General features: G+C 40.4%; 2 protein-coding genes across 3 annotated transcripts; both read left to right on the top strand.

The window, feature by feature from the left end:
* Positions 1-6: 6 nt before the first annotated feature.
* LOC105687825 (splicing factor 3B subunit 3) lies at positions 7-6,715 on the top strand. The gene is made up of 13 exons (XM_012403731.3): positions 7-158; positions 377-845; positions 1,035-1,207; positions 1,304-1,800; positions 1,983-2,148; positions 2,388-2,556; positions 3,045-3,196; positions 3,449-3,604; positions 3,859-4,150; positions 4,338-5,004; positions 5,090-5,206; positions 5,388-5,766; positions 5,849-6,715. The coding sequence occupies exons 2-13, from the start codon at positions 449-451 to the stop codon at positions 6,335-6,337; spliced, it is 3,654 nt and encodes a 1,217-aa protein (XP_012259154.1). The 5' UTR covers positions 7-158; positions 377-448; the 3' UTR covers positions 6,338-6,715.
* A 2,258-nt stretch (positions 6,716-8,973) lies between these two features.
* On the top strand, positions 8,974-17,777 carry LOC105687742. 2 transcript variants are annotated; one of them, XM_048649948.1, is made up of 4 exons: positions 8,974-9,489; positions 12,116-13,678; positions 13,745-14,978; positions 15,103-17,777. In XM_048649948.1, the coding sequence occupies exons 1-4, from the start codon at positions 9,487-9,489 to the stop codon at positions 15,414-15,416; spliced, it is 3,114 nt and encodes a 1,037-aa protein (XP_048505905.1). In that variant the 5' UTR covers positions 8,974-9,486; the 3' UTR covers positions 15,417-17,777. The 2 variants fall into 2 exon arrangements, with proteins under 2 accessions (XP_048505905.1, XP_012259017.1); XM_012403594.3 differs by having other exon boundaries at positions 13,745-14,982; positions 15,103-15,346.
* Positions 17,778-18,136: the final 359 nt, after the last annotated feature.

Here is an 18,136-nt window from a genome sequence, read left to right as displayed (position 1 = left end):
CGACGCCGCTAACTGACGCCATTTCACTTCTCAAGTTGCGTTCAGCTGGGTTGGTTGTATACTCTTCACACACATCTTTTTCGCAGTGAATCAGAAGGGCGTAGTAAAGAATCCGCTGGCATCGGCGGATCCTTAACGACTACGAACTAACGAACAAGGTAAACTTTATTGACGAAATAACCATTTCTATATACATAATATATTTCTGTTCAAGACATATTCTGTAAAACAGAAAAAGACATGAGAATATTTACCGGCAAATTTTCTCACGTTCTCGTACCGCCATCTTGCCCAAAAAAACCATCATTCCTAATGGACTTGAAAATATTCATATTCATCTTTTTAAAGTTACATTTATTCTGAATACTTGTTTCAGAATGGCTACGTGGTGATTTTTGCTTAACGCAGTGATCGTCGACGTGGAAACTACCGTTTCCGAACCATCACGATGTATTTATACAATCTAACGCTTCAGCGTGCCACGGGTATAACCCATGCCGTACACGGGAATTTTTCCGGCAGTAAAATGCAGGAGATCTTGGTCTCGCGTGGCAAATCTCTAGAACTTCTAAGGCCAGATCCAAATACGGGAAAAGTCCACACACTGTTGACTGTCGAAGTATTTGGCATTGTTAGATCTCTAATGGCATTCCGACTCACTGGAGGTACCAAAGACTACATTGTGGTTGGATCAGATTCTGGACGAATCGTCATTCTGGAGTACATACCTGCCAAAAATGCCTTTGATAAAGTCCATCAGGAAACCTTTGGCAAAAGTGGATGCAGAAGAATCGTTCCTGGACAATATCTAGCTATAGACCCTAAAGGAAGAGCAGTTATGATTGGTAATTATGATTATAAATTCCACTGAAATTTGAAATGAAATGTTTTTCGTATATGATGCTGATCTTCGGATCCGTGTTTCACCTGACTACCAGTGATTACAATCTACATTTCTGATACCTCTATGAAATCCAATGTGATTTGTAAACAAGATATAATTACGAGATTTAATTTGTTCTTATTTGTTTTAGGTGCTATTGAAAAGCAGAAGCTTGTTTATATCTTGAACAGGGATCCAGAAGCCCGTCTCACAATCTCATCCCCACTTGAAGCTCATAAAAGTAACACATTGGTCTATCACACTGTTGGCGTTGATGTTGGTTTTGAAAATCCAATGTTCGCTTGCTTAGAAATTGACTACGAGGTAATTATCTAAAAATGGCAATCGTTAATGACAAAATTATTCCTTTTTTTCATTAAGCATCCAGTAAATCCAATGCCTAACAAATTCTTTCTCCAGGAAGCAGACAGTGATCCTACTGGAGATGCAGCTGTAAAGACTCAACAGACCTTAACCCTGTACGAGCTTGATCTTGGATTAAATCACGTAGTGAGAAAACATAGTGAGCCTCTGGAAGAGCACGCTAATTTCCTGGTTTCTGTACCTGGCGGAAACGATGGTCCTAGTGGAGTGCTCATCTGCTCCGAAAATTATCTGACCTATAAGAATCTCGGTGATCAGCACGACATACGTTGTCCAATCCCCAGACGCAGAAATGACTTGGACGACCCGGAGCGTGGAATGATCTTTGTCTGTTCTGCAACCCACAAGACAAAGAGCATGTTCTTCTTTTTGGCACAGACTGAGCAGGGTGATATCTTCAAAATCACTCTGGAGACGGATGAAGATATGGTCACGGAAATAAAACTTAAGTATTTCGATACCGTTCCAGTTGCCACCAGCATGTGCGTCTTAAAGACAGGGTTCTTGTTTGTGGCTTCAGAGTTCGGAAACCAGTGAGTATAAAATATATTTATTTCACATCATTATGCAGCTGATATTAAATGATGTTTTTATCAATCCGTGTTTCAACTGATTAACATTGATTATAATTTTTGATTCTGATGGTTCTATGCAGCCAAAAGTTATTCATCAATTCTGGTATGCCGGTAAAATACTTATTCCAATTCTGTTTCAGCTACTTGTATCAAATAGCTCATCTGGGTGATGATGATGATGAGCCAGAATTCAGTTCTGCAATGCCACTTGAAGAAGGTGATACTTTCTTCTTTGCACCAAGGCCCCTGAGAAATTTAGTCCTAGTTGATGAAATGGACAGTTTGTCTCCAATAATGACCTGCCAGGTAATAGACTGATACAATTATAACCATCTGAAATCATATTCTGCATTCACAAGTAGGCGATTGACGATCTTACGTTTTTTTCCTGTGATTGAATGCGATAATAAAATTATTCCTTGTCGCCTTCGTCTTGCATTGTTACACGCCGAAGTGAATCAAGGAATAACAATTTGATCCCAATAAATTACCCAATACTTTTTCTTGACTGTGGATCGATGTAATATCATTGTCGATTTATACAGGTTGCTGACTTGGCAAATGAAGATACACCTCAGCTGTACATGACTTGTGGGCGAGGGCCAAGATCAACACTTCGTGTTTTGCGACATGGTCTTGAAGTATCCGAAATGGCTGTCAGTGAACTTCCGGGTAACCCTAATGCAGTTTGGACAGTGAAACGAAGAGTTGACGGTTAGTTGGGCATATTATAAACTCAAAAAACGTTTGGTATATAGTGAGTCTTCTATGAGTAAAGGGTATAGAGTTGGAGGGTTCAGCCAAATCCTTTTGTTAGCTCCAAACATTTTTTCGTAACCCCATGACATTGAACTTAAACATAGCCAATTTGCTCAAGTTTAATGAGAAAAAAAAAAAAAAAAAAGAATATTAACGAACCTGGTGGCTTGATACACTTTTATCAAACACCAGTTCTCTCTTCCAGGCTACCAGGGAGCTAGTGGTTGACTGAAGCAATGCTGAAAGACTAAAAGGTGAGGATCTTATCGATCGGCCCTGGGACACGTCCGATCAGACAAAATATAAAACTCAAATTCAGCGTCGCTTATTTATTGCCAAGACTATATTGGCGTTGCCGAAATCACCCTGCTCATCTGTACTTTCTAGGCCCGTTTTTAACACCTACCTAATAATCTAGACGAATATTCTGATTTGGGTTACAGAGGAGTATGATGCTTACATCATAGTGTCCTTCGTCAATGCCACTCTTGTGCTTAGCATCGGTGAGACTGTTGAGGAAGTCACAGACTCGGGTTTCCTTGGCACAACACCCACTCTTAGCTGCTCCGCCTTGGGAGAAGATGCGCTAGTGCAGGTGAAATTTTGTTTGCTCCTTCAATTGATAATTTTGATGTATTGCACTGCGGTATCTCCGGCGCCTGGTCAACCACGCGCCGGTCGCAAAAACAGTGCTATATAAAATTTCGGGGTTTCGCATCGTTGGAATACACAGTAGTTTAAAAGTGTAGTCCTGGTAATTTAACTCTGACACGCCCAAGATGTAACATAGTTGTGCGCAGACATTATCTCAAACGCATCGAAATCACATTCATGGTATTTTTCTCAGGTATACCCTGATGGTATTCGTCATATCAGGGCTGACAAGCGTGTGAACGAGTGGAAAGCACCCGGGAAAAAAACCATCGTCAAATGTGCCGTGAATCAACGTCAAGTCGTCATTGCTCTGACGGGTGGTGAACTCGTCTACTTCGAGATGGACCCTGTAAGTTAGATCATTTCTCTCAGTTATCAAATTATACGGCACCGTTTGTTCTCTCTTTGGTGATTCTTTCTATCTTTGGAGATGTAAATGGTGCAAAAATTAATCTGCCCTTGTCGCCTCTTCTCGATTAAATCTTTACTGAGCGGAGTGAATCAAGAGTAAACATAACAAAAAAGACGAAAAATTGTGACTTTTATCATGAAACTGTTTTAATTCTGTAATTGGATGTTAGTTGAACTGGGTTTTTCTTCTAGACTGGACAACTGAACGAGTATACGGAAAGGAAGAAGATGCCTTCAGAAGTTATGTGCATGGCTCTTGGTAATGTAGCTACTGGGGAACAGCGCTCCTGGTTTCTGGCAGTCGGATTACAAGACAATACTGTAAGAATCATTTCTCTCGATCCATCGGATTGTTTGGCACCTAGAAGTATGCAAGCCCTACCCGCAGCTGCTGAAAGTCTCTGCATCGTGGAAATGGGATCGAAAGAAGCTGATAGTTCCGAAGACTCCGCACCTCAACAGTCTAGCTTGTACCTGAACATAGGTAAGGAGCAACTAAAAAATTTTCTTGAAAGCAATTGTCCGGTACAAAAAGTATAATTTATGATGACAAAAAGACAAGTTCCCTGAACTTTGATGAAAAACCTGCAGTGCTGACTATTTATTAATTTTGAGTCGTTGAAACTTATCAAGATGTCAGCATTTCTAATGTTTTACGTTGTGATTTTCAGGATTACAGAACGGTGTCCTTCTCAGAACTGTTCTTGATCCAATATCAGGTGATTTAGCAGATACGAGAACCCGTTATTTGGGGTCAAGACCAGTAAAGTTATTCAGAATAAAAATGCAAGGTAACCAAGCAGTATTGGCAATGTCTAGTCGGTCGTGGCTCAGCTATTATTACCAAAATCGTTTCCACCTCACTCCGTTGTCCTATGAAAGCCTCGAATTCGCTTCTGGATTCAGTTCAGAACAATGTCCCGAAGGAATTGTGGCCATTTCTACTAATACCTTGAGAATTTTGGCCCTGGAAAAACTTGGAGCGGTTTTCAACCAGGTCAGCTTCCCGTTGGAATACACGCCTCGTAAATTTGTCATTCATCCTGACTCCGCCAATCTGATAGTCCTCGAGACCGAGCACAATGCTTATACTGAAGAAACTAAGCAACAGAGACGCCTACAAATGGCCGAAGAAATGCAGGAAGCAGCTGGCGCAGAAGAAGCGGCTGTAGCCAGAGAATTGGCCGAAGCCTTTCTTTCTGAAGAACCTAACGAGGCAGTGTTTGGAGCTCCTAGAGCTGGACCTGGCTTATGGGCATCCACTTTGAGAGTTGTAGCACCTGCAACCGGACAAACTATCGAGCTTCATCGACTGGAACAAAACTTTGCTGCTCTATGGTAAGCGGTATTTTATTCGTCCATTTAATTGATGAAATTAATGTTGGTTGGAATCAGTTACTAATTAATTCAATATGATTCACAGCTTGGGATTGGTGAGATTTGCAAACCAGGGTGATCAGCAGTTCCTGATCGTTGGTGTAGCCAAAGATTATCAATTGAATCCCAGAATGAGCAACGGTGGATTTCTATACACATACAAGTGAGTAAGCCTTGTCAATGAATAAGTCCAATAAATTTCTTGCTCCTTATGTTATGATGACAAATATCACACTAGTATCTGTATCCTGATGAAATACCTGCAGTGCTGAACACCGTTCAACTAATTTTTCGGCACCGCTATGGTAAGATTGTAGTTACGATCATTCAATCATTTGTTACAGAGTTAATGCAGACTGCACAAGTCTCGAACTGATGCACAAAACTATAATGGACGAAGTTCCCCTCGCCATTTGTCCTTACCAAGGTCGAGTTCTAGTGGGAGTCGGAAGGATGTTGCGTCTCTATGATATGGGAAAGAAAAAACTATTACGTAAATGCGAGAACAAGCACATTCCGAACGCTGTTGTATCCATCAATGCCGTTGGACAGCGTATCTACGTTAGCGATGTTCAAGAATCCGTCTACGCAGTCAGATACAAACGACAGGAAAACCAGCTGATCGTATTTGCCGATGACACTCACCCACGATGGGTAACAACGACGTGCGTTCTCGACTATGACACTGTAGCTACCGCTGACAAATTCGGGAATATCGCCGTGGTTAGTTGAAAACTGAGATCGATTAATAATGATACGTGTGCGTTGAGGAATCATTTGTCATGAAGGATGTGTTCTTTTTCAGATCCGACTGGCATCTGGGATAAATGACGACGTTGACGAAGATCCCACAGGAAACAAGGCGCTATGGGATCGAGGACTTTTGAACGGAGCGAGTCAAAAAGCTGACACGGTAGCCTGTTTTCACGTCGGAGAAACTGTTATGTCTCTTCAAAAAGCGACTTTGATACCAGGAGGTTCCGAGAGTTTGGTGTACACGACTTTGAGTGGAACGGTCGGCGTTTTAGTTCCATTTACGAGCCACGAAGATCATGATTTCTTTCAACATTTAGAAATGCACATGCGGTCGGAACACCCGCCACTCTGTGGTCGCGATCATCTCTCATTTAGATCGTACTATTACCCGGTGAAAAATGTAATCGACGGAGATCTCTGCGAACAATTTAACTCCATCGAACCGGCTAAACAAAAAGGGATATCCGGTGACCTGGAAAGAACCCCATCTGAAGTATCGAAAAAGCTTGAGGACGTCAGAACTCGATACGCTTTCTAAAAGGGTCGGAAGTAAATTAAAATGCCGACCCCCTTCCCCGGTCTACTACGTTCTTTGACTTCGGTGATGAGAGATGAATGTCTGTCCCAGCAAAGATAGCTGTAATTTGTCATTCATTAGATTTCACTTCAGGATCAATATTGTAAATAATAGAGAAGAACAGCCGAAATAGTTTTACATTCGTGTTAAGTAGACATATTCCGCTCATGTTCGTTTATGTCCGAATCATTTTATATTCCGAATATCTCTTTTTAGTCTGTAAGATTTCCTTTCATCATTAGTATTAATATATTGGTCTGTATTTCCAATAAGCTAAGTATAATTAATTTTACGGTTTGCGATAATAAATGATAATAAAAACGAGAAAAAAAAAGTTAAGCCTGATGGAGAGAGAATTTTGCGGAAGACTGTCCTCATATTCGTGCAGATCCCATCAGCTCCGTTTGTGCGCCCTTGAGAGCGTTATGAAGGATCATCTCCGTCGACGACGTAGATGAAAAGGCTTTTCTGCAGTTATACGCGGCTAGTCACGAGAACCGCGCGCTTCGTATGTTATCGATCATTACCTGAGCGAGAGCCGAACTCCGCAGACGAGAGGAATGGAAAAGAAAAGTGAAGGAGGGAAGAGGGAGTCGGTTGGTACTTGAAAAACCTCTCGTCTAGCGTCCAAAACCAAGCTCAAGAGGCACGAATGTTTTAAACCACCGCAGGTACAGAATATTATTGGCCTGGTCGCCTTAGAGTTAGAAATTTCTGACGGTACGAAATTTCTGCTGATTTATTATTGTCACCGTTTGATATCAGTTTATTTATTTATTTATTTTTTTTCTCCATTCGCTCTTTGTCGTGAAAGCCACAATATGTGCGCAATGTGATACAGAAACTGGACATATTACACGCGGTTTCTCTTTGAATCATGCATCGACGTTCCGAAACTGGCGCAACCCGGACGTCATCGACTTCTATGCTTTCTGACGGTGCAAACCGTCGACGGGCGTTTCTCCCGATAGCCAAAATCAATGAATTCGTTCGTTGGTTCGTTTTATAAAAACCCAAACCAATCTCTTCACCCCTGTCGAAAGAGTAACTTTTCAATAATGTAAACTTTACATATCCGGGTAACGGATATTCAAGTATAAAGCATTCGTGCTGGTTTCAGATTACATCTTCCAATTAAAAATTAACGGCCCGCACGTTTTCGTCGTGTTTTGGATGCCCGCGCCAGTACGGCTATCCTGACTTTGCTGACCGAATTAACTCTGAAATATTGATGGGTACACACAATTTGTCCCTTTGGCAACCCTCTCGTTAAACCTGCAAACAATTCTCAACCTTTTCCCATCAAGTGGAGAGATATAATTTTCTCATTACGATTTATGAAAATGAGTCGAATAAAATACGCATGACAAAGCAGTGTCGTTTTTTGATTTATTCAACGAATTTATTGAAACTGATTGATGCTTTGGGTAAGGCTGTTGAGTTAACGACTTATTTTCAACGTGATTAACATTTTAAGAAGGTTTTGAGATGAGAAAAAAAAAGTTTTTCCTTGCACCTTTTTTGCAAGCTTTCGTCACAGATATGAGGCAAATTAACGGGTAGATTGAAATACATGAATAACAGTAATGTTTTCAATTTCTCTGCAGCAGCGTGCTCTTGGAAATCTGGATAAGGACCCGGAAGTAGTTCAGATTTACGCGGGGCATCAACCTCAGGCTATAGATCTGCTTGCGCAGCGCGTTATAAAAATGCGGTATGCACATCATCCTCGTTATCTTCAAGGGGGAGGAAAAAAGAGAAAAGCATATTTACAGAGAATCATTCTTCGCCACCCCAATATACCGTGTACGTGTATATTCTCTTCCTGCTACAGAATTAAAATCGTAATTATAAATGAAACTCGTATATGACAATAGTCTACTTTTTGCAAGCTCGCTGTTATTCCTCATCAGATTCAACGAGGACAATATAGGAGATAAAAATCAACAATGATTCGCTCTGTATTTGTTTGTGTTGGCAAAACACAAATCGACGTTCGTCATACAAACTGCACAGAATTATAAACTTACGTCTGCGTACTAGTGTTACGAAAATCTAGGGGTGTCAAAAAATTAACAATTCCCTTCAAAACTTACAAAAATTACGCTAACAATTCTCACGCGTGTAAAAACAGTCTATAAATTTTATCAATTAGTCTTACATTTAAAAAGTTTTCCGCTAAGCCCAGCTATTTTCGATCAAAATTGATCATTTCCTTACTGTATTCTACTGTGTTCTTCTATCCTCGACGAAATTTTTTAATTTCAGAGAGCGCGCGCGTTAATTTTACTGGGTGAGGGGTCAAAACTCCTTAAGCGTCTAGGGGAAGTTTCAGGATTTTTTCCCCCTTTTTCTATGAGATGCGGAAAAAGAAGAGGAGAATGATGTAGAGGAGGGGTTGGGGGTGGAGTATTTCGGGGACACGGTGTACGTAAGGGCGACACGACGATCGATGCATACGGCGCCCAGCGGCCAGGCTCTCGGCTCTGCCCCCAGCACATCGTGCCTCGTGCTGCGTGCACCCCCAGCGTAAAATTCGCTCCCGGGTCGCCCGTACCGAGGGTGCGTGCAGGTGGGGTGCGTGTCCTCCACGCTTCTTGCGGTCTAAGGAAAAGCGAATGAAAATTTCAAATTCCACCCAATAAACCATTATTTAGTGAATTCCACCGTGCAGTGCTCCTAGAAAAAATTGTTCATAGTTTCCAAAGCAATAATTTACATAATTATTATCGTCATTAAATTTTGGTGCAACGTGTTCTACGGTCAACGGCGTGCATGATAAAGTTTAAAAGAAATCTCAGTGTCATAATTTATACGATATACCTATACTTATGCCACATTCGAATAAATTTATATAGAAAAATAATAAGAAAAAAAGAGAACGGAATTGAAACGTGAAAGAAAGTGCATGCGGTATAAGGCAAAGAATAACTACAGCCTGCAATAACTTAACAATAAATAACTGGCGGTGAACATTAAATTCATCATGCTGCTGACGACGTTTGTGATGTTGCATAATTGTTCTTCGATAAAAATGACACGCGTTTTTTCGCACCGGAGATCTCCAGACACCGAGGAGTTCGCGGCCTAGAGCTGCATGACGACCAAGCATGGTGGGTCATCGTCATCCGTGTAACCGATTTTTCAGTTTTCTGTGTTTTCAAACTTGTTGGAATTATGGAAAATTAATTTTTCTTTGAACTTAATTACGTGCAGACATTAAAACACGTCTCATTTTTGTGAGAGGGACTTGCCCAGAGTCTAACAATTCATTTTATGGTACATTCACATGGCATACTTTCAAAAAATATACACAAAACAAATTGTTTATCTCATTCATCATAATAAGTGCAGTAGCACTATTCGCGAAATATTATTCGTCTATTCACTGGTTTGTTTCGCTGCGAACTTCGAAAAAATCCCAAGAGTAGTTTTTTTTTTTATTCCAGGTGTATTAATTGGTTAAAATTGAAAAAATTAAAATAAAGAATTAACAAAATTCACGATTTACTTACGTTTTTGATGAGATCAAAGTGTATGTTGAATGTAAGGGATAATAATTCTCTAATTAATAGAGTTTGAATATTGTTTTAAAGATAAAAAAATGAGTCGGACATTTATCTATACCACATGTAAACTAGTTGCGCGCCGCATAGTTCGACATTATCACTATGGCATATACTTAATAATCGTTGAATAAAAAATTCTTTGCATAAATATTCATGTTGAAATACATTATTCTTTCTTCTGTGCCGTGCACAATGTTTCGCGGGTATTAAATTCTCCGTAATTCAGGCTAAGCTGCGGAATGAAATGTTATTGATTATATTCAAGAGCAACGAACTGGTTGATCGGAACCAATCTTTTTTTTTTATCTAGTTTTTTTATTTTGTTGCGTAATTAACTTTGCAGAGCTTATCCGCTCGAATCTAATTACAAGTGCATGTATTCTGTACACATCGCAGGGCCTGGAATCAGGCGCAAATATATATAATTATGCATATGTATTTCGTTAAATAATTTCTACAATTTCTCTATACTGCCGATAACGTACAATTATGTAAGAATTAATTTAACATTTCGCTAAAAGTAAAAGCAATTAAAACTTATCATTAAAAGTCTTAGTTTGTTTCGACGTTGAGACAAATCAAAATATCACATCAAACAGCTTTTTAAGTGGTTGGTAGAGACTGAATTGATATTTTTTTTTAATTGGTTTTCGCATTCAGTTTGTGCAAAATATATGAAATATTATTTCCGGTAAAGATTACGGAGGTCACGTATCCTTTCTATTTGACTATGCGGGATCGCAAAGGACGACAAGACAAACGTTATGTACAGTAAAAAGTGGTTTATAATACGCGATGTACGTACGTACATTGACTTATATTATACAAACGGCGGACGTGAAAAGCCAGAGCTTTTGTTCAACTGCAAACTTCTCTTGCGCTTTCTATCTATCCGTCTCTCTTCTGCTTCTTCCTCTTTATTATCTCTTTCTCTCTAATATACGCGACCTAACGCAATATTACCCCATCTCTTTTTGTGTGATTCACTGTCTCTCTTGTTCTTTCTCCCGTAATTCACACTCGCAAAAAAGCTCTCTTTAGTATACCTTGACACCTTGTAAGAATGCGAGGGTAGAGATGAAAAAAAGAAAAGGAAGAAGAAAGCTCTCTCAAAACTGTGGTTTGAAAAGCATTGTTCGAGTATATTTGCATCCTTTAAAGGACAAAGAGTCGCGTAATCGGCAACAATAAAATATCCCAATGTTACATCATCACCGCTAGGCACTCTAGATCTTTTATTTAGATTCAGATTCGGAATTAGGTACTAAAAAATTTTACGGTTTACCTGAACTTCGTATGACAAAAGAAATCATTTCAAACAACCAAATATATAAATTACTTTCCATGCTCGGATTTGGATTGGCTATCGAGTGATGTTTTTCAATAGCTCTTTATACCGTATCTTACATGATATGTACGTACAATGAACCGTTTATTTTAAAGCGCTATTGTTTGCCAAGCAAAACTCTGCTGCAGCGCCGGCCTATAATCGAGCTTGTAACTTTGCCTGTTGCATGTTCTGTCGAGGGGGTTTGCTCGATGGAATATTAAGCGATTTTCGTGCAGAATATGTGTTTACCTAAAGGCAACACATGCCCATTAGAATATAAACGGCTCTTATCGGATGATATTTTGAACGATCATTTGGGTCGTAGCACTCGCGTCGAATAGTTGCGACCGATTTCACGTTTAAACGTTAAATATTCTGTGTATTTAAGATTTGTTTTTTACAAACTGCGCCTCGGACTCCTTTTTCCGGAGAGTGAGGAGAATGTAACAAAAAAAAATCAAGCAAACTTTTCGGGCCCGACATCGTTTGAGTGCCTCGTACTTCCCGTTGTCTGTCTTTCAGGATAAGTTCTCTTCAGTTTCCCGGTTCACGCGATGAGGGGAAAAAACACCCTTTTCTTTTTTTTTTTTCATTCCTACACGCGGACAATGGCTCGGAGGGTCCTGAGAAACTACACGACAACTTACGGGTGATAATAACGCTCTCACCTAAGGGAAAAACCACCCTCTTCACCTAAACCACCCGATAAAAATGACGAAAAAAATGTATAAAGTACCTCTCGCCCTTTATGAAACGTCTCATGATACTCTGAAGAACTTTATTCTTCGTATTATACATCGGACAAAATTATAAATTTTTTTACCTGTTTTATTGTTTCAGGGCAGAGTTGATGCTGGGGGAGGTTGGAAAGGAGCCTGGATGAGTGTTTTGGTGAGCTTGGCTATATTGGAAGAACGTTTTTCCTTGGGAAAAGTTGGAGCTTCCGGAAGTTGTGGACTTGCAGAATTTACATGCAAAGATGGTCGTTGCGTACCTTTGGACGCTTATTGCAACGGTAAAGATGATTGCGGAGACGCCAGCGATGAGCCAACGCTTTGCACGCCATGCAACAGAACTTATCACGGTGAAGAAGGAAGAACTTATAAACTCATTCTTCAAGGACCTTTGGAAGTTCGTCTTCCATTCCTCTGTCACCTGACATTTACCGCCGGTGGTCCCGGTCATGGTGAGCTCGTTCAACTCCTCTGGGACGCTTTTAGCGTTGGTCGTTTCGATCCAAACGCCGAAGATCCTATTGGTAATTGTCCTGAGGGAGGCTTACAACTCGCAGAACTTGGGAGACCGTTCACCGGAGGTTCTTGGTGCGGTATTGGAAAAGGTCGAGCTTCTTACTACAGTGAAACAAGCACAGTAACAGCTTCCATTCGGTTATTCCAGGCGCCAACTTCTGTTCCATTCGAATTCAGTTTGAGATACCGTTTTGTAGCGAGAAACGAGGCTGTCGCCAGATTAGGACAGCCCGGTATCCCCTTCGAAAGAGGCACTTCTGTTCCAGGAACATACTGCTCCAGGAATTTTTATGAATGTTACCGAAAACGGTGCCGGGTACAGAGTCCCAATTACCCTGGAGAATATCCGAGAAATTCGACCTGTCTCTTAAGTCTACGACAAAAAGAAGTTCCCACGTGTAAACATGCCATGATGTCAGTTAAACCGAGCACCCCTGGACCGGCCGGACTTGCAACAAACAACGCAACGTTAAGCGTCTGGCAGGATTGCCCCGTTGAAAGAGATAGAATTATTCTGAGGGACGGTGCTGGGCCCGATGACCCTATTTTACTAACTTATTGCGGAGGTCCTTTGCCGCGTGTTACAGCAAGGGGCCCGACAATGCTGGTCGAATTCCGAAGTTCCGCCTTAGCGATTCCCTTAGGAGCCTCTGCGATGCGTTTAGAGCTGGAAGCGGAAGTTGTTTTCGTAGATTCCGATGGGCTGGATTACGCCCGAGGCTCCCAAGGATGCCATTTCTTCGTAAATGGAACCGCGAAGAGATCGGGAATACTTCGAGCACCTCTCCATTCCTTACCACCTGGTTCCAGTTGCACGTGGAACATCCAAGGTTTAGCCGGAGACAGAGTTTGGATCTACTTTTCTTCGTATTCTCAAAGGGACCTAACTGGGAACCTGGAAAACAATGGGACCATTCAAAGCGATTTGTGTGCTGTTAAAATCACCTTGTGGGACGGAACTCCCAGTAGCGGTCCACCTATCGTATCGCTGTGTGACGAAGCACCGAAACTTTGCGCACATGCTGCCCTGAGAAACGCTACAAGGGCCACAAGACCATGTACATCTGAAGAAAGCTACCTCACTCTCGCACCCTCTTTAACTCTCAGGATGGAAACGGCTCCCGGTACTGTTCTACACACCGTAAACTTTCAGGTACGATGAATTAAAATTTTTTTCATATCCATCAACGACGACCGGTTGACTCTTCCATTCTTTTAGGCGAGATACGAATTCGTGGCAACTCTTCAAGGCGGTGACAGCTGGACCGAAGGTCCTTGCAATCGAGTCTGGCGTAAAGTTCGTACGGGTATGATTTCCTCTCCAAGAGACATCCGATTATTTGGACGGGGTGGTGCAACACGTTTGGAGTGTCATTATCGAATAGAGGGAGGGCCAGGAGAACGTATTAGACTGACCCTTCATAATGCAAGCTTGGGGGAGGCTACTGCCTGCGTAAGCGAGCCAGACCCGCACACAGAAAGACCTCGATGCGCCCCTGAAATTGGATCGCGGAAAGCTCACCTAATGCTTTATGAGGCACCATGGCCCGATATCAAACTACCGAGAGCTTGCCTGTGCGATAATACCTCACATTTACCCTTGACTCATGTTTCGGCTGGACGTGCCCTTGAAATAGGATTCCTAGTTGACCACCAAGCGCCTCATGAAGATTTTGAAACCCTCTTTTTCCACGCTAGTTTCGAATTGGTGAGAGCTCCGGAGTGTCCGAGGAAACAACGTGTCCGCGGAGAAGGTGGAGAGCTTAGATTTGTATCACCACCTCTTTCAAGGCCAGATATATACTGCGAAGGTCTTCCGTGGTTGGTAGAAGCCAGAGAAAATCGCTCTCTTTTTTTACTGACCTGGGGATGGTTTCTCCCTTTGGAACCCCCTCCAATTGTCGACCTCGCGGCTACCGGAGACCCACCCAGGTGTCCAACGTTAAATCGAGTGCTTTTGTACTCTGGGAGACCTCCAAAACTCCTTAAAGTTGTTTGTCCAGCTGAACCAGGAGCAAGGGAATACACCGTTCATGTATTCTCCGAAGAGTGGCTTGGAAAAGGTGACGAATCCTGGCCAGGACCTCCGAAACCTCCAACTCTTCTGTTGGATTTCATAGCCCGTGAACCTGGGCAAGCAGCTGCTTCTTGGCTGGAAATTTCAAAAAGCAGGGCTGCTCTCCGCAGGCAACTTCGCCTTCCCGAAAAAGGACCCGAAAACGAAACTGCTACAGGAAATGGCGACTGCCCCCATAGATGTCCTGAACTTGGTGCTTGCATCGCTGCAAGTTTGTGGTGTGACGGAAGACCTCATTGTCCTTCAGGACACGACGAAGAACATTGCGGAAGCGGAGCAAGGCTTCTGGGCATGTTACCGTCGGCGATGTGGCTCGTAGTCGCAGGAACAGCTGGCATAGTGACAGCGTTTTCCTGTCTCCTGGCTATCCTAATTGGCAGGTATTCTTATCTTCTGTCTATCCTTGGTGTTGTCTTCCCCTTGACCCCCCCCTACCCGATGTTGTTGTCTGTTTTTTGACGAAAAATGTTGCGACTAATTGAACTCCGCTACTGCGATAGGTCCAAGAATAGGACGAGGAGACTTCACGCCGAGGGAAGACAAGAGTTCAAGGGAAAAAAGCCGAGGCGAGCACCAACCGAGGAAACACTTCTGGGATCAGCATCCTGACAACAGCAGCCCGGTTTCGTGGAGTACATCCACGTCGACCGGGAGACGACAGTCTAGAGATACCATGTTGTATTTTACCGTCCAAGTTACTAACTTAAATGAAAATAATACCCCCAGGTGCCAAGATTATAATTCACCTGGCACCTTTACAGGGGCGTATCTCTGTGATACACCGCCACGATCTATTTTAGATGGGGACTTCTAAAGCGGGATGTGCCCCCCTTCGTTTCTATAATCTTATGATCGATAAATTATCCAATGACCTGTTTAGCTATATTTATTATGCGTAGGTAACGTTATATTATTATATTTCATCTACGAATAATCCGACACTCGAAAGTTTCGCATGCAAAGCCAAACGACTATATAAATAAATTAATAAATTAATAAAATACCAGAAATCGTAAATTCGTTGACTGGAATAATAAAGAATCGTGATTATTAGTTCAAAGTAGTGCCTCCAGTCTCCGAAAATATGATTTAAGTATATAAAAAACCTCATCGAAATGAGATATGTAGAAAAATTGGCAACAGTATTTGCAGTTAAAGAATATGAAAGTGCATTGAGAGAGAATTCGAATAATTTACTTCGTGTAAGTGATTCTCTACTTTTATATAAGAAGTGTACCTAATTCTCTCTCTTGGGATTGCGCTGCAGACCAACATCAGCAGCGGTAGTAGCGGAGCTTATAAATTCACCATTAAACCAACCCTAGTGTCTATGTCTCTCGCTCCGCTGCCACCCTTTGTACCAATAGACTGTATGTACGTACATGAATCTTGCTCGCTCGCTTTTACCCCCTTTTAAGAATCCCTCTTTATGTGGAGGTGACCCACACTTACACTGCACATACCACTTCTGCAAACACATACACATTACTACGAACTATATATAATATAAGTACAATTCCACATAGTCTAATTATACACATAGGTATAACTTGAACGAACTCAATTAGCACACTCAAATATGATATACAGAGGAACATTCATTTACATGATTATACATGTAATCACAGCGCGTCCTGCATGACTACCTATATAGGTGAATACAGACTGCAATTTAATTAATTAATTAGATTATAGTTAGTTAGATTTATTTTGTTCTTGACAAAATATGGATCGATGCAGGAATTATTAAATGAATTGCAGGACGCTCATTAAAGAAGAAAAATATGCTACGTTAGAGCGATTAATCGTTCACACTGAAATTATTATAGATACAAAATATAGGTAGCTATATAATAAAAAATAAATTGAACACATGAATTTTTAATATTAATATATCTAAAAGTGTGGAAAGAAGAATATTGACTTTATTGGGCATATATAAATTATATTATAAGATATAAAGAAATACATGATCCTGTAGATAAATTATTGTTATTAAAGTTTAACTAGTATAATATTAGAGATGTACGTTAATTAGTTCATGGCAACATTATGATTAAGAATTTTACTGCCAAAATTTCCAATTCTTGCATTAAAAACGCAGTTTAGATTATGTAAAATAGAATACCACGTAATCCAGTTAACAGCGAGCACGCATTTTTCCTCATACGTAATTCCACAAGGTTTATAATTTTATATCCACTTATTCAGTATGTACATGAATATACATAATAGTAGTAATACGACATTTAATGCGGTTGCTTAATTAAATAATTAATTGATTGGATTACAACTGTACCTCATCATATTATATTACCTAATGAATTGATTATTTATGTAAAATACAACGCGTAGAAAACATTTCGGCGCTTCCCGCACGCGGCGATTCTGATTTGGAAAATTTAAAAAGAAAAGTAAATCAGTCTATTAATTATGAATAGTAGTAGTTGTAATAGCTGTTGAATAAATGATATTGATAGTATTATTAATATAATAATAGAGATAGATACATATTATATTTAGTTTAATCACACATAAGAAACCACCTTGTAAATAATATAATATAGTTATATACATATATACATATATATTATATAAAACAAATATACACATATATACCGAGGTATATGAATAAAAAAGTAATTAAATTCGCTGCACCGTTCGCGCGGGTCGGTAGAATTTATTACGGTAGGACCCCGCGGTCAACCATATAAACATAATACTCATTATATCGATAATTTGGCATATACATAGATTGTTTGTGTATAAAAAGAAAAGGCAAGAAAAAAAAATGGAGAAAATGTACGCGAGTTATCACCAAAGTTTGATTACATTCAAATTATTCAGATTAATCGATTTCAAAACAATCTCATAAGTATTTGAAGAATGATCAAGGCAAGATTAATATTCCTGATAAATCACATCGCTACATAATTATACATTTACAAGTATAATAAATATAAGTATAAATATTGCGAAACGCGCGACCGTCGTAAAAGTGCAAATCGATTTTATGCTGTACGATTAAATCTATGTACGTACAAGTGAGAAACCAGGTCATCTGTATAGTATTATACTCAAAAGAATGAGCAGTAAAAAGAAAAAAAGAATCACCACCACCTGTACTATATACTATATACGAGTTCCAATAAAAATCATACATCTTGTAGTAAAAGTGATTTTTATACCTATTGGTGTGTAAAAGAAACTACACATACTAGGTATATGCATATAGGTATGTAAAAATATGACCCAGCTCTATCATAGATACGGCTTGGTCATTGACCTACATTAAAAACTTGGTTGAATCGCTGCATCGTTTTCAACCCTTCATACATGATTCTTTTTTTTGGTTTCGACATTGCTCGACGAGATGTATTCTTCTACCCGCAGAGGTAGTTACAGCGGAACATCGCGCAATAGGAACCGTGAAAAAATCCGATTCAGCGAATGACATTCAAGACTTGCGAGGATTCATTGAGACGACTATACGTGTACAAATACGTACTTGGAGCTTTAAGAATTGTTTATTCA

This window comes from Athalia rosae, chromosome 2 (assembly GCF_917208135.1).
Source record: "Athalia rosae chromosome 2, iyAthRosa1.1, whole genome shotgun sequence".
Taxonomy (NCBI): domain Eukaryota; kingdom Metazoa; phylum Arthropoda; class Insecta; order Hymenoptera; family Athaliidae; genus Athalia; species Athalia rosae.
The sequence above is the reverse complement of the archived record's forward strand: the minus strand, read 5'-3'. Positions and strand labels throughout refer to the sequence as shown.

Coding starts and splice junctions, on each gene's coding strand:
- LOC105687825 (XM_012403731.3), top strand. CDS start 449: ATGTATTTATACAATCTAACGCTTCAGCGTGCCACGGGTATAACCCAT. Junction 1,801..1,982: donor GCTTCAGAGTTCGGAAACCA/GTGAGTATAAAA, acceptor ATTCTGTTTCAG/CTACTTGTATCAAATAGCTC. Junction 5,005..5,089: donor CAAAACTTTGCTGCTCTATG/GTAAGCGGTATT, acceptor TATGATTCACAG/CTTGGGATTGGTGAGATTTG.
- LOC105687742 (XM_048649948.1), top strand. Junction 13,679..13,744: donor TACACACCGTAAACTTTCAG/GTACGATGAATT, acceptor CCATTCTTTTAG/GCGAGATACGAATTCGTGGC. Junction 14,979..15,102: donor TCTCCTGGCTATCCTAATTG/GCAGGTATTCTT, acceptor CTACTGCGATAG/GTCCAAGAATAGGACGAGGA.